Here is a 16,384-nt window from a genome sequence, read left to right as displayed (position 1 = left end):
CGTGGAAAGACGATACTGGGGCTATAATATTGGATTTAGTATCTTCCTGATGCATCATCTTTGTGGACAAGGCACAAGGGAAATTTGAAACCCAGCATCATGACGACAACGGAAGTGACATGCAGTGAGCGTTTATTGGATTTCGAAGTGATATCAATACGAAGTGTCCTGAAACATGTATCATGCATTCTTGTAGCCCAACACAGCTTTGCGAAAGATTGATCTATTCCACCAGCTCCGCCATCGACCGAAGCATCTCTCAGACTGTATTGCATATTTTTTAATATCAAACATAGAAATAAAGGTAATAATATAGAGAGACTTCTCTTGTATTGTATAAACCAGAAACATGTACATGAGACTGTGTGGCCTACATGGCTATGCTATGGGAAATACACATGTGCTGTCCTTACTTATCTAAAAAGTACACTCAGCAATATAGTATTTAGTATGGTACACAGTGAAGAAAGCTTTCCCCAGACACTGGATTGTACAGCCAATAGCCAATTTATCTTATTATGCTTAGACTGTTATCTATTTACTTAAAATATATACTTTCATAATAAATGTGTTTAAAAGTTATTTAAAAAAAAAAAAAAAAAAGCTAATCATTAAGATTCCACCATTAAAAGAAAAGTCAGATGGTCTGTAAATAATGGTGGCAAACAGAGGCAGATGGGGAAGTGAGCCCATTGGTTAAGAAAACATACATTTATAAAAATGATAGTCTGGTACTGGGAAGTCAGATGAACAGCTGTTTCACTCAATAACTACCTTTACATCTGGAACCACTGACTTCGAGAGTTTTCTTGCATAGAGGGAAAGAGACTCCACAACAACTGCTGCTCGCGCACGTCTATTGTGAGATCAGCGGCGCGCGCACGTGGCAGATCGGGGCGCGCGAGAGGAGAGGATACACGCGAAGCGCTCTCTCGTTTACGAACCACAAGTACAACATTTTAACTGGATCAGATTGTGTAAAGGAGGATTTATCCCGCTGCCAGAATGTGTACCCCGTGTTGTGTGTCTCAGGTGAGTGATGCATTTGAATGTTAACTGTACATTATGTAAACACGTCAACATCTTTTTCTATTAAGAACCGAGGAGCGCGCTGAGTGATTCACAGGATATTAATGTTCCCCCGTCCGTTACTGTAGTGTTGCTGAAAGACTGTAGACACGAAAGCGAATGTTGTCATCACTAAAACTGACCATCTCCTCTGGGTCAGACTAGAAATGTCCCTGACTGTCCTTGTTTTTAACTGATCTGTATAAGTAAACTCAATAAATCAAAGCAGGCAATATTGCAAACTGGATCAAGAAATATAGGAACTTAAAGGTCCAGGTTCAATAGAAGTTTAGCTCAATCAACATCATTTGTGGCATAATGTTGATTAGGCCTACCACACAAATTAATTTCGACTTATTTTGTTAGTCATTATCAATGTAAGTCAATGGGGCCATTCAATAAACATTATAAACACAACACACAAGTATACATTTCAAAGTATAGCTACGAGAAGTAAACATACGTTATCATGATTTTAACGTGTGTTACAATCATGAATTTACTGGCGTTACAGCATTAGTCGGGTTAAAAGGTTTTATAAGCGTTCTAAATAAAAAATGACGTTGAAATATTGAGTATAACTGTACACAGATAAGGTTAGTTATAAATTTGATCACACTCAAATCACGTTAACATATATAATATGTGTGTCTTGTGACTATACTTTTAAACAGTGTGTATTTTAAAGGGTAACTAAACCCTAAACCAACTTTTTTTAGTTAATGATCTGTAAGAATGGGGCTTTATTAGTACTGGTCATTGATTCAAGTAATTTTTTTGACATTTGTGTATAAAGTGTTTTAATTCTACAATATATGGTGTAAAAACGTCTGAGTGCTGCCCTCTTCAGGTTGAACGGTGGCTACTGCAGTTGAATTTTCCTATTGGCTGTTTGCGGTACTTCATGACATAACCGGTGACAGCTGACGTAAGCAGGTTCCAGCTCACCACGCCCTTGGTACGAGCTACCACGCCCATGGCAGTATAAAAACCATCTCGTTTCGTCAAAACCACTGTAGCGAGTCAGGAGTTGGAATTGCGAGTATTGAAAATGATCAGGATAGAGTATTTTAGCATCTATTTAGCATAGCATTTATATAGTTATTTAGATTATTTAGTGTAGTCTAGGTAGTTAATTAGCATATTTGTTAGTGTAGTATTGTTAGAAGCATAGTTAGTTAGTAGCATAGTATTGCGTCCGTTAGGATAGCTTCAAGTTAGCGTAGATTATCTGTATTTAGTACAGTGGTCAGGATGGTACATAGGTGTAGTGTTTCTGGTTGCAACAGCACTGCTGGACTGTATAGCTTTCCAGCAGACTTGGAAATTAGGCACCAGTGGTTCCATGTCCTTGGCCTGGAAGACCACGAGTTCCTGCCTAGAGCTGTAGGAGTGTGCAAACTGCATTTTACGCGGGATTGCTTCTCCAACGCAATGGAGGTGGAAATGGGCTTCTCCAAACAGCTTGCTCTGAAAAGCGACGCAGTGCCAAACGCTGCTCCTCCTGCATGGACTCCACCACCGCAGCGGCGTCTTGAGGTGAGTGATCATATATGTTTGAATCACAATTTATGGTTAGGCTAAAGTTAATCCTCTGGGGTAGACAAACGCGCCGGCGCATTTGCTGGATTTTTTCACATAGCGGCAAAATATGAATATGCCAACAGAGCGCGCGTTATTGACATCAACTCGATAAAACTCATCAGATTCATGTACATGTCCTCTTGCGACCGTGTGAGGAATAATAATAACATAATAGTAATACTCCTGGAGAAAATTACCACTCCAGTCACTCTCCATTTTAGAGTCTGACAGCAGCTGTCAATTAATCCGTCACTACGGGTCTCAGGTGCACGCCCCCCCGCTCAGCCCAGCCCTCGTTTCGTCCCCTCTATCCCCGCTGGTGTCTGCCCACTTTTCCAGCATTTTTCAAATATTGCTAGTGGGTGGAGTCAGACTCTGAGCAGGGGTTTAGTTACCCTTTAATGTTTATGGACTGCCCCTATTCACTCCCATTGCAAGTGCTTCACTGTAACAGCGATTTGTGGTTATTTTTTAATAAACAAGGGACAAATCAAAATAATTTTTTGGTTACATTATGCTCAAATGCTGTTGATTGAGCTCAACTTGTATTAAATATTACTTTTAGGGCTGGACGAAAAGGAAGAACAGTGTAATTGGAAACAATGTCTGTTTACATGCACTTAATAAAGAGGTTTATTCCAGGGTTTTTTGCAGAAAGCAAAAATCTTGTTTAAGGGAATATGTGCCGTTTAAGGGAAAATGAGAATTCGGTTTAACACACCTGGGGAACAAATTATCAATTAACCAAGTCAGTATTGCGTAAACAATTTAACATTTCTTGTAGTACAGTGGGTAAAGCACATACACTATAAACTATACCCGTTTATACCGACCAATTTAAATTATTGACCATCCCTCACGTCTGGGTGTAGACCTACAGTATGTGGTCCAGTGTATTGCGGGAATACCAGAGTTTGAGGTAAGAGGGAAAAGCCCACTATTTCAGTACAATTCCCTTGCAGAACGTTACAGAAAGTGAAGGAAACACAGCAACAGCTCTGTAATATATGTAAATGAAGCTAATCAACAGAGAATAAAATAGCAAAGTCTTCATCAGATGCCATGTTTGTTATTTTACACAAGAGTTGCGGGGAAATAACTTTGCTGTGAAGAAAGCTGCTTACTGACTGAGCCGCATGTATATGGGAGTAAAGAGAAAGCCGCTAACACAGCTCATGTAAACGTATATGCAGATTTTGAACCATAAAGGGATAGTCCACCCGAAAATGACAAATCTCTGATTGTTTACTCACCCTCATAATATACTAGGTGTGTGTGACTTTCTTTCTTCACCAGAACACATTTGAAGAAAAATATAAAAATATCTCAGCTCAGTAGGTAGTTAAAATGCTAGTTAATGGTGATCCGATTTTTGAAGCTCTGAAAATCACAGGCATTCTTCTTAAATGTCATCCATACAACACCAGCTGTCTTCTAAAGCGATACGATTGCATTTGATGTGAAAAACATAAATGTTTAAGAACTTTTTTTTTTACTGTTTTTAAAGGCCAGCTCTGTGTTGTAGCCCTTTTGTATGTGGGGAGGTCTACGGGTGGTCTTTTCATTTCCTGGTTGGATGGATGTGGCCACTTGTTTGCATAAGATTAGCAGTGGAAAGAGAGAGCTTGGTGTCAGTGTTGCAGCATCAATAGTGTTGTCTCATTAGCACTAAGCTTGTCAGCAGCTAGTGGCCCCTCAAACGTGTGGCTTCAGTTGGGTATTGGTATTGCACTGCATATTCTCTGTGTTTGTTGACTAATTGCTACCATTAGAAAACCTGCTTTGTTTAACTGTTGATTGCAGTTTGACAGTAATTTGTTCTCCCTGTACGCCACTGACAACACAACATTATATATTAACATTTGTAGATTTTGTTCCAACAGGCCTTTACTGGACAACAAAATATCAAATCTACATTCACTTAATTGGTACAAATATACTGATACTATTATAATGGAAAATCGATGAAAGTGTCAAAACATAATTCATTTACCGGAACTGTCCATTAGCACAGATTGTCATAAAGCCGTTACACATTCCTGCTATTGTTTTCATTCATCATTTGTGATTAATACAGCTTGGTATTGGTCAAACTTGTTGTCACCTCTTGTTTGCTTATAGTGTTGTAGTTATATTGTACATGTGTTTGTCTATTAAGAACTCTTCTGCTTTTCTTTCCCATTTGTGAATTACTGCCGCTGATCTGTCCATTCTAGAAGAAGGGACATTGTTTCTCATTATCGCTTACTGTTGGTAATTAATTAAGTGGCATAACATTCTTGAACAGACCTTGAGCCACATCCCTGTGCTTACCTTGAAGTAACCTTGTTTGTAAGATTTGATTTGTCTAGAAACCCACATGAGTAAAAGCTCTCAGAGCTGCATCAACTCAGCATGTGTCTCCAATGTTGCTTATTTTGTTACTGTCTGTAAGTTTAGCGTGTTCTGCTGATAATGATATCTACGGTGGTGGGAAAGGCAGATAACCAATTAATCACCTGCTAGTTTTTAAATCTACCAGTCTGTGACGGGAGATGAGGCTGGGCATCCTCATGGCACATCACATACGCTTGATCGTGGGTGTGTGTGTGTGTGTGTCACAGGATGTACAAAGGTGGGGGACTCACGTGAGCAGTACCCCAGCTGTGAGTGTGTGACCAAGAGAATGAGGAAGCCAATCGTTTTTTTGAAAATGAAAGTGTTGGAGCCCCTTCGGCATGTGGCAAATCATAACAAAAGGGAACAAAAGATTCTCCTCCTGGCCCTCCATAGGGGGATGGAGTGGTCTGTGTACCACCTCCTGGTTTACAGCGGGTCTCCTCACCCCTGGGTCACCCGTCCCAGGGACGCTTCAAATCCCTCCTAAGGTTCTTGGCGTCAGACCGAGGAACGGGGGTGTCAACTTCCTGCAGGAGGCACTGCACTGAGGCCGAGTCGTTGGCTAGGGCTGTGGCGGAGCCGATGTTGCTGGCAAAGGTGGACTCCCTCGACGACGAGGAGATGAGGTATGCGACCTCGGTGGCCTGTATGGGGAATCATGCAGGGGCAGAATGTACTGGATGGCCTCCATCTACTTCTTGACTGCCAAAGTCCTCGACAGTGTTGCCGAACATGCCACCTTGAGAGATGGGGGAATCGAGAAAGCAAACCTTGTCGGCATCCCTTATCTCTGCAAGGTTCAGCCACAAGTGGCGCTCCTGGAACACCATAGTGGACATCGCCTGCCCGAGAGCCCACGCCGCAACCTTCAACCGAGATCGGTCGCCGAGTGCAGCTCCTGCATCAATCCTGGGTCAGGAGTACCCAAGTGCAGCTCTTTCAGTGCCTTGGCCTGGTGGACTTGTAGGAGAGCCATGGCATGCAAGGTGGAGGTGGCCTGTCCAGCAGTACTGTAAGCCTTGGCCATCAGGGCCATTCTTACAAGCCTTGGACAGGAGCCTTGGACGATTCTGCTTGGTAGTGGCGTTTTGCAGGCAAAGGTGCACTGCAATCGCCTGCTCCACCTGAGGAACCTTCGTGTACCCCCTGGCCACCCCACCATCAAGGGTAGTGAGAGCAGAGGAACTTGTGGGACGGGACTGGGCAGTAAAAGGTGCCCACCATGACTTTGTGAGCTTCTCATGCACTTCTGGGAAGAAAGGAACTGCAGCAGAGCGCAACTGTGTGCGGCAGTCTGAGCCCAGGAACCAGTCGTCCAGCTGCAAACGCTCAGGGCAGGGTGGAGGGTTCCACTCCAACCCGATGCTTGTGGCTGCCCGGGCAAGAATGGCCGTCAGCTCCACATCGGCCTCTGTCTGGGTGAATGCACCAGATGGTGGGAGACTGGCTGAGTCCTCAGCATCAGACTGTAACAGCCCTCTCTCTGATGCTGTGATCGATACCTCATCCTCCTCTTGAGCCCCAAACAGTACATTAAGCCTGCCCTGGGGTGAGCCACCTGACTTGTCCATGAACTTTGCAAGTGGGAACGAGCGTGCTGGGGAATGGGAGATCTGTGGGGATTCACCCGGCAGAAATGCTCCCATTGAAGCCCCCAAATTGGACCAGGGTGGGGAGCGGCTGGAGTGGGTTTCTCTCTATGAAAGAAAAAATGCTGCGATTGCAATGTCCCATGGTAATGTTCTCATAGTGAGAACATGAACCATCCTTGTGAGAAAGTGATCGTGACCATCAGAGGCAGAGAGATAACGGCCGCACCCAGGAACTGCACATTAATGGAAAGGCATCTTTTCTCTTTTAGTGTGGCTGCTGAAGTACCCAGGGACTTTCTCTGCACTTATCTGTGAGGAAAGGGGAGAACCCACTGTAATGCACCATTTATTCAACAGCCCTTTACACTCTTGTAGAGGTGAATGGAAAGCCAGTGGATTATACAAACTGATCGGCTCCGAAGAACAAACCTGAATGAGTGGATGCAAGCCATCTCCTTTTATGAATTCTCATTGGCCTTTTCTCAAATATCAGAGGTGTTTGGGGCTCCCAAGTTCGACCCTTAGTTTCACTACATCGACAGAACTTCGAGTGAGTGGCATATAGCGAACCTGCTTTATGTGGGCACAGTACCATTTAAACAGAGGGAAAATTAAAAAGTATTTTCTGCCATCTTCTGTTAAAATGAGAGCTGTAATTGAGTGCAGTCTGTGACTGACTGATTTTCAGAAACCATTTGCTTACCACAGATTGTTTTTCTCACTTTAAAGCTTATTGTACGTGTTAAGTTTCATGCTAAATAATAAAGTCTTAAGTAAAACAAAATATATTACTCTTCAGTAATGATCCGACCATCCATATAGAGTTCATGTCTCAGTGTTTTAGGCGGTCTCAAAGGGGCTGTGATTGACGCTCTCCACACAAGCTCCATGTCAAATGTGATCTGAATTTTCTTTTCTTTTCCACCATCATAACTTTATTTCACACAGATGTGGAATGAGAATAACAACAACACTCAACTACTCACTGAAAATCTAAATGCTACTGCTTTCCTCAAAAAATAAGCTTTAAAAGTTTAAACTGGGCCACAAATGGCACATCAAATTATATAAACTACAACAGAAATGTCTATTGCAGGGTACATTTTTAAATTCAATGAAAACACTTAATCATAGGCTCCTGGCAGAAGACAATGGGATTAACTAGAGATGTAATTGCTACCATGAAACCATAGAGATGATGAAATCATTTTAATTATGCAAAATATAATAAAAGGTACTGTGTGTGTATAAAACGTGTGACTGGAGAGTGAACCACATGAAAATTCGGCTTGCATTCAGATGCTTTCATCAGGTGATGTCAGATGGTCTACCTAACTCACGTTAAAATTTCAGAATAATGATTGCAGTTTGCTCTAACAAGGTATTCAATATTCACCGCTCATTGTATGAAATTCAGGATGACAGTCTTTCTCTTCTGACGGTCTTTATTCATTCATAACTTCAGACTTCGGCACCACTCGTTCTTTCCACCCAGCACCGGACTCCACGGACCGCACACACCTTTTCCAACATACTAATGTTGTTTTCTCAGGCACATGCATAGTCCTTTTTACTCATTCTATGATTTGCTCGACCAAAACACATTTTTCAGTCCGACTTGACATTAACTGTACACATTTAAATGTTTACTGTGAATAAATATGTTTCAGTTTAATAGAAAACTTTCAGCTGCAATCACAATTATTTCTGTTTTGGGGCAATTATTTTCTTGTCTTTTATTGAGCCTACATTTCATTATTAACTTTCTAAATTTACCAAAATATATATATATATATATATATATATATATATATATATATATATATATTTTTTTTTTTTTTTTTTACAGTGAAACCACAACCAGATACCAGTATATTTGACTGTGATCATTCAACTGTTTTACCTACTATTAATGTTTGTATTGTACTACACTTGTCAATTTAAGTGGAGAAATTTGTGAAATGTCTGATATGAGTTTAATGGAAGTCTTAATTATTTTTTTTATATATTGCACAGCCTCTGTTGATAATGCAAATAAAATGTAATACTACTATTGTACATTTATACACTACACAGACTAACACTGTAAACTAAAAACATGAAACGAGGATTCAATAATGATGGGGATAAAATATACTTCATTAAAATTGAAAATAATATGCAGAAATATGCAGCATAACAATGACAATAATATGTTTTGTTTAATCATTTCTTTAACAGTAAAATTATAATAGATAGATGGTTACAAACAAAATAATATATACATTACTATGTTATGAAATTGGCACATTTTAAATAAATTGAGGTGATAATATATTGTAAACAGACAGACTGTCTGCTAAAAGGAATATTTTCTGCCCCTGGGGCAAAACTGGGGCAAAATAAATGACAAAACAGTGGCACACACACACTTAGAGAACCTGGAAACTTCAGCACTGTTATAAAATACTCAGAAGTCATGAATATTTGTAAACATGTTACAGTAACATCTCCAGACAATGTAGATACATTGCGATCAGTTAACACATGAGTATTGTTCGATGCATACAAGCATGGCAAGCTATATAAGCTTTTACAACCTTGCCAGACAACATATTCAAACATACTAGAATCTAGCAAGAAAAAAACGCCAAACAGGTAACAGATCTGAACTGTTTGACAGTGACTGACCAAACAGCATGGTTTCCAGGAACACGTGACAGCCGCTTGTACTTCTATCCTATGTTTACGGACATGACGTAATGATATAAATATGAACGAAATAAGCCTGCTATTTCGTGCCAAATCTGGCCGGACGGCGCTAAGTACAAATCATTTTTGTTGGCTTACCTTAGTGAATTGCATAGGAAAAAAAAGAGAAAGCATCTCTATTGAAAATACTAAACCAGTACACTTTAAATCAACTTAATGTTTGAGCTGAGAACATAATTATATTGCATAAAGTCCTAATGAAATTCAGCACAGTCATCAAAATGTGATATGATCACATTGTTTTTTTTTTGTTTGTTTGTTTTTTCTTTCCCTTTTTCTCCCCAATCCCCATTGCTCTCATGGTGACATAGTGACTCGCCTCAATCTGGGTTGCAGAGGACGAATCTCGGTTACCTCCGCATCTGAGACCATCAACCCACGTATCTTATTGCGTGGCTTGTTTAGCGCGTTACCACGGAGATGTAGCACGTGTGGTAGCTTCACGCTATTCTCACAACTCACTACACGCCTCACCGAGAGCGAGAACCACACATTATAGCGACCACGAGGAGGTTTACTCATGTGGCTCTACCACCCTTGCAACTGGACTAATTTGGTTGCATAGGAGACCTGGCTGGAGTCACTCAGCATGCCCTGGATTCAAACTCACAATACTCAATTCTTGCTGAGCTACCAGGCCCCCTATATGATCACATTCTTATGAAATGTTCAAATGGATTCAGACTTCTAACAGATGGTGTTCACTTCACTCAGCATTATTTTACTGCTTGCTCAATTAACTTAATTAAAATAGGTTAATGTAACACATTTCTTTAGCATTTGGTATCAACTTAATTTCATTGCGTACAATCCATATACGTTTATGTAATCCAATTTTGTTGGGACTATGCAAATACAATTTATTGCATCAATATATGGCTGAAACTGAGCAGGGGATTTCCATTTCCCAGCATGCATTGCATTAGACTAAACTGGGAGAAAACATTTTAAAAATAAAGTGTTATATTAATGTATTTTTATGCAAAATGAGAAAAGTAGCAGACATTACATTGTTTTATATTATGTTATTTTGGAATTTAGAGGAGTTTCTGTCATGTTGGATATTTTTGGAGGTTACCATTGTGGAGAAGAGTGCTGCTAATGATTAATTTCGAGGTTGGTTATACCACTACTGAAATATCAGTGTATTGCTTTTCTCATAAAGCAAATTTTGAGGGATCATTCCAAATCAGTCATTATACTGACTGACTTGGGATCTGTAAACCCTCAGCAATGCCATTGTCATGCAGTACAAAGTGATATAATATGTGTCTGATGTAGTTAGCAACAAGCTGCACATTCCATAGACTTATTTGAACAGATCAATTTTAAGTTATGTGAACTCATTCATTTATGTTTAAGTATTTGAGCAAAGCCTACATTTTAATATAATGTTAAGGCAACTCAATTTCATTGTGTGGAACCAATGTCCACAATTTAAGTTAAACCAATGAAAAAATATGAAATCAGTGTGGGGTAAGTTAATGATATTGTTTTGAACACTGTTTTTTAATGTACTCAATCAATGGCAATTTGTTAATTTTTACCAAAAAATATTTTGTAGTGCAAATTTAAAATAGACTTATTGAATTTCAAAAATGTTTCTTATTCTTTACTTACTGTGATAGGCACATAGAGGCTATAAGTGTCCAAAATGAGTAAAATCTCAAATGCGTGTTTATTGTGCAACCAAAATCCCAGTAATAACCAGAAAAATATAACACATGGCTTTAAACTATAAACAAGCCTGAAATATATTTTGAAATGCATGTGCTTCCAGCTCACACAAACACAAAAGGGAAACAAAACAAGCACTCTTGCAATAATCTACAATTTATTACAATAGAAACACTTTAAAGTAAACATTATCAAATGGGCTATAGATACTGTATGAGCATTAATTAATCAACAGTAGGTCATCAGTGATCACTTGTCAATAGGTCCGGTAATATAAAAACAATCAACAAACTCAACAATCAATAAAGGTTGTTTAAATAAACATTTAATAATATCAATGCTTCATGTGTCTTTTTTATACAATTTCATAATAATTGTGAATTAGTAACTTAATCTAAATGCGCCACATGTAAATATTTACCAAATTAATTAAGCTTTTTGTAGGCTGTAATATATAAAATTTGGCCACAGAAGAACACAGAGGAATTAAGGGAGAAAAAAAAACTATCGGCTATTATCTGCAAAAATCAAGAGCAATTCCAAAAAGCGGCTGTCGCACAGATTAATCATTAAATATATACAGTTGACCTTTAATGTAAATGCTTTAATCCGGATTAAATTGTACCAGTACTTTTTCTGTGAAGTTGGTCTAACAAACCTAGATAATCCAGCTCGGCTTCATCCAGTATGTATACATGTTATTTGGAGGACTATTGGCTAAGGTGCTGTGTGTATGCTCTGAAAGACAGACAACATCAACAAACATCCATCCTTGAAAATATTTGATTACCCATTGTGCATGTATATGGTATAATAGATTATAACTGTGCATTTAAACATACTGAGTTGTTGTGACTGCAGTGGACTGATGAAACGCCATGAAACTTGTAAATGGCTGAAGAAGTTTCTGCTCTTCAATCACAGTAGGCTAAAAATATTTCTACCCATGTTTTGTCCTTCTACATGGGCCTGTGTGTGTGTGTGTGTGTGTGTGTGTGTGTGTGTGTGTGTGTGTGTGTGTGTGTGTGTGTGTTTACTGCTTAACTAAATGTTTTTTTCTTTTCCCTACACTGTTGGTAGGTCCGGTGGTAGCCGTGTGCGGCCAACAGCTGATACACTTCCTGAGAGACTTTTTTGTTTCGCTCATCGCTAACGAGTGGACCGTCTGTACCTTGTTTATCGACCATGGCGTGGTTTTGTGCACAGCCATTTCTTTTTTCACATTTCGAAAGTCACGTGAACAAATTATACTGTTATCGCTGTTGCTAACTTTAAAACTAGTGGGTTGATGTCACGTGTCAGAAATCCAGTGACGCTGGTAGTGACGATTCTGTCTGACCAATCAGTGATCTGCAGGATTTTGACGTCACATTTAGTATCGGCTAGGATCGCTTGGAACCTCGACCGAGGTGGTATTAAAAAAAGTATCAGGTACCAGGTACTATCCACAGTGGAAAAGCCCAAAGAAGCGAGCAGAGTCGAGTTGAGTCGAGCTGTATCGTGCAGTGGAAAAGACCCTTTTGTGGGCAACAATGAGACATTCTCACCCTTGTGAATTTCACACGCATCTCTTTCACTCTCTATGGCTTCTGCCTTTACCATCTAAGAGGGCATTTACTCTTGTCCCTTGAGCCTTTGGATTGCTCTGTATTTGGGACTGAAAGAGCTATCAAGCAATTGCATACAACTCATCCCCATCCATCAATTTAGCATTTTCATCTTTTAAGACCAATTTTAGAAGAGAAGGTTTGACTCTTAAGTTACTATGGGTACTCTCGATGCACCAGACAAAAGAGCTCTTTTTTATATACCCTTCAAACATTGAAGTAATACATTTTTGTCCAAGCTGTTCCATTGCCTGGCTAACAGACTCACAAAGCTGCTATTCCATCCATCCATCCATCCATCTTCAACCGCTTATCCGAAGTCGGGTCGCGGGGGCAGCTGCTCCAGCAGGGGGCCCCAAACTTCCCTATCCCGAGCCACATTAACCAACTCTGACTGGGGGACCCCGAGGCGTTCCCAGGCCAGTGTGGAGATGTAATCTCTCCACCTAGTCCTGGGTCTTCCCCGAGGCCTCCTCCCAGCTGGACGTGCCTGAAACACCTCCCTAGGGAGGCGGCCAGGGGGCACCCTTACCAGATGCCCAAACCACCTCAACTGACTCCTTTCAACGCAAAGGAGCAGTGACTCTACTCCGAGCTCCTCACGGATGACTGAGCTCCTCACCCTATCTCTAAGGGAGAAGCCCGCCACCCTTCTGAGGAAGCCCATTTTGGCCGCTTGTACTCGCGACCTAGTTCTTTCGGTCATGACCCAACCTTCATGACCATAGGTGAGGGTAGGAACAAAAATTGACCGGTAGATCGAGAGCTTTGCCTTTCGGCTCAGCTCTCTTTTCGTGATAACGGTGCGATAGAGCGAGTGCAATACCGCCCCGCTGCCCCGATTCTCCGGCCAACCTCCCGCTCCATTGTCCCTCACTGCGTGAACAAGACCCTGAGGTACTTGAACTCCTTCACATGGGGCAAAACCTCATTCCCTACCTGGAGTACGCACTCCATCGGTTTCCTGCTGAGAACCATGGCCTCAGATTTAGAGGTGCTAATCCTCATCCCAGCTGCTTCACACTCGACTGCCAAGCTGATCCAGTGAGAGCTGAAGGTCACGGACCGATGATGACATGAAGACAACATCATCTGCAAAAAGCAGCGATGAGATCCCCAGCCCACCGAACCGCACACCTTCCCCACCCGACTACGCCTCGATATCCTGTCCATGAATATCACAAACTAGGATTGGTGACAAAGCGCAGCCTTGGCGGAGACCAACCCCACATGGAATGAACTCGACTTCGTGCCGAGGACCCGGACACAGCTCTCGCTTTGGACGTACAGGGATTGGATCAGCCCTAAGAAGGGATCCCCCACCCCGTACTCCAGCAGCACCTCCCACAGTATCTCCCGGGGACCCGGTCATACGCCTTCTCCAGATCCACAAAACACATGTAGACCAGATGGGCATACTCCCAGGCCCCTCCAGGATCCTTGCGAGAGTAAAGATCTGGTCCGTCGCTCCACGGCCAGGACCGAAAACCGCATTGTTCCTCTTCAATCCGAGGTTCAACAATCGGCCGAACCCTCCTCTCCAGCACCTTGGAGTAAACTTTACCAGGGAGGCTGAGAAGTGTGATACCCCTGTAGTTGGCACACACTCTCTGATTCCCCTTTTGAAGAGGGAACCACCACCCTGTTCTGCCACTCCTTAGGCACTGTCCCAGATTTCCACGCTAATGTTGAAGAGGCGTGTCATCCATGACACCCCTCCACATCCAAAGCTTTCAGCATTTCTGGTCGGATCTCATCAATCCCCGGGCTTTGCCACTGCGGAGTTGTTTGACTACCTCAGTGACCTCCCCAGGGAAATAGAATCTGATCCCCATCATCCTCCGGCTCTGCCTCTACCATAGAGGGCGTGTTGGGATTTAGGAGTTCTTCAAAGTGTTCCTTCCACCGCCCAATAACCTCCTCAGTTGAGGTCAACAGCGTCCCATCTTTGCTGTATACAGCTTGAATGGTTCCTCGTTTCCCCCTCCTAAGGTGGCGGACGGTTTTCCAGAAGCACTTTGGTGTGGACCGAAAGTCCTTCTCCATGGCTTCTCCGAACTTTTCCCACACCCACTGCTTTGCCTCCCTCACGGCCGAGGCCGCAGCCCTTCGGGCCTGTCGGTACCTTGCAACTGCCTCCGGAGACCTCCGGGACAACAAATCCCGGAAGGCCTCTTTCTTCAGTCGGACGGCTTCCCTGACCACCAGTGTCCACCATGGTGTTCGAGGATTACCACCCCTTGCGGCACCTAAAACCTTGAGGCCGCAGCTTTCCACCACGGCTTCGGCAATGGAAGCTTTGAACATTGCCCACTCCGGTTCAATGTCCCCAACCTCCGCAGGGATGCCTGTAAAGCTCCGCCAGAGGTGTGAGTTGAAGATCTCGCGGACAGGGATCTCCTCCAAATGTTCCCAGTTCACCCGCACTACTCGCTTGGGCTTCCCAGGTCTGTCCAGAGTCTTTCCCCACCCCCTGACCCAACTCACCACCAGATGGTGATCGGTTGACAGCTCTGCCCCTCTCTTTACCCGAGTGTCCAAAACATATGGCCTCAGATCCGACGACACGATTACAAAATCGATCATCGACCTTCGGCCTAGGGTGCTCTGGTACCACGTACACTTATGAGCATCCTTATGTTCGAACATGGTGTTTGTTATAGATAATCCATGACTAGCACAGAAGTCTAATAACAAACATCCACTTGAGTTCAGATCAGGGAGGCCGTTCCTCCCAATCACGCCTTTCCAGGTGTCCCTGTCATTTCCCACGTGTGCGTTGAAGTCACTCAGCATCACTATGGAGTCCCCTACTGGGGCCCTATTCAGGACTCCATTCAGGGTCTCCAAGAAGGCCGAATACTCTGAACTGCTGTTCGGTGCATATGCACAGACAACGGTCAGAGTTTTCCCCCACAACCCGTGAGGCGTAGGGAGGCGACCCTCTCGATCCACCGGGTAAACTCCAATGTAGTGGCGCCAGCCGGGGACTCGTGAGTATCCCCACACCCGCTCGTCGCCTCACACCCTGGGAAACTCCAGAGAAGAATAGAGTCCATCCCCTATCCAGGAGTACGGATCCAGAGCCAAAACTGTGCGTCGATGTAAGCCCCACCAGATCCAACTGGTAACGCTCCACCTCCCTCACTAGTTCGGCTCCTTCCCCCAGTGAGGTGACATTCCACGTCCCCAGAGCAAGCCTTTGCTGCCCGGGTCTGGTCCGTCGTGGCCCATGGCCTTCACTGCCGCCCATATGACAGCGCACCCGACTCCTGCGGTTCCTCCAATGGGTGGTGGGCCCAAGGGATGTAGAGGGGGGTTCCACGTCACTTCTTCGGGCTGTGCCCGGCCGGGCTCCGTGACAAGCCCGGCCACCAGGCGCTCGCCGACGAGCCCTCCATCTGGGCCTGGCTCCAGACGGGGGCCCCGGGCTTCCTCCGGGCAGGGTAACTCCTCCTCTTACCGTTTTATCCATGAGTCATTTGTGAACCATTCTTAGTCTGGCCCCTCACCTGAGACCACTTTGCCTTGGTACACTTTGCCACCAGCTGCTATTCATGACAATTAATTGCCTTCTTAGTTTTGCTACTGATGGTACTTGAGCTAAGTGAGAAGACTTAGACTTATCAGTCTTAATGGTGTCTAAATTTGTTTGGGCTGGTAAGTGTCTTATCAAGTCACCTGATCAGTACTTGAGTTTGTAATTTCCCCAAAAGTCCATGTCTT

At 43.0% G+C, this 16,384-nt stretch overlaps 1 protein-coding gene across 1 annotated transcript in view; it reads left to right on the top strand.

Annotated features, from left to right (window-relative positions):
* Nucleotides 1-889: 889 nt before the first annotated feature.
* The window catches only part of LOC127637595 (serine incorporator 5), a 41,238-nt gene continuing 25,743 nt past the window's right edge, over nucleotides 890-16,384 (top strand). The window contains exon 1 of the mRNA XM_052118737.1: nucleotides 890-1,032. Coding sequence (XP_051974697.1) covers nucleotides 1,006-1,032 — 27 coding nt within the window. The 5' untranslated portion in view covers nucleotides 890-1,005. The remainder of the gene's footprint in view (nucleotides 1,033-16,384) is intronic.

The sequence above is a fragment of the Xyrauchen texanus genome, chromosome 4, assembly GCF_025860055.1.
Source record: "Xyrauchen texanus isolate HMW12.3.18 chromosome 4, RBS_HiC_50CHRs, whole genome shotgun sequence".
NCBI lineage: Eukaryota > Metazoa > Chordata > Actinopteri > Cypriniformes > Catostomidae > Xyrauchen > Xyrauchen texanus.
Note: the sequence above shows the minus strand (reverse complement) of the source record. Positions and strands in the feature narration are given on the sequence as shown.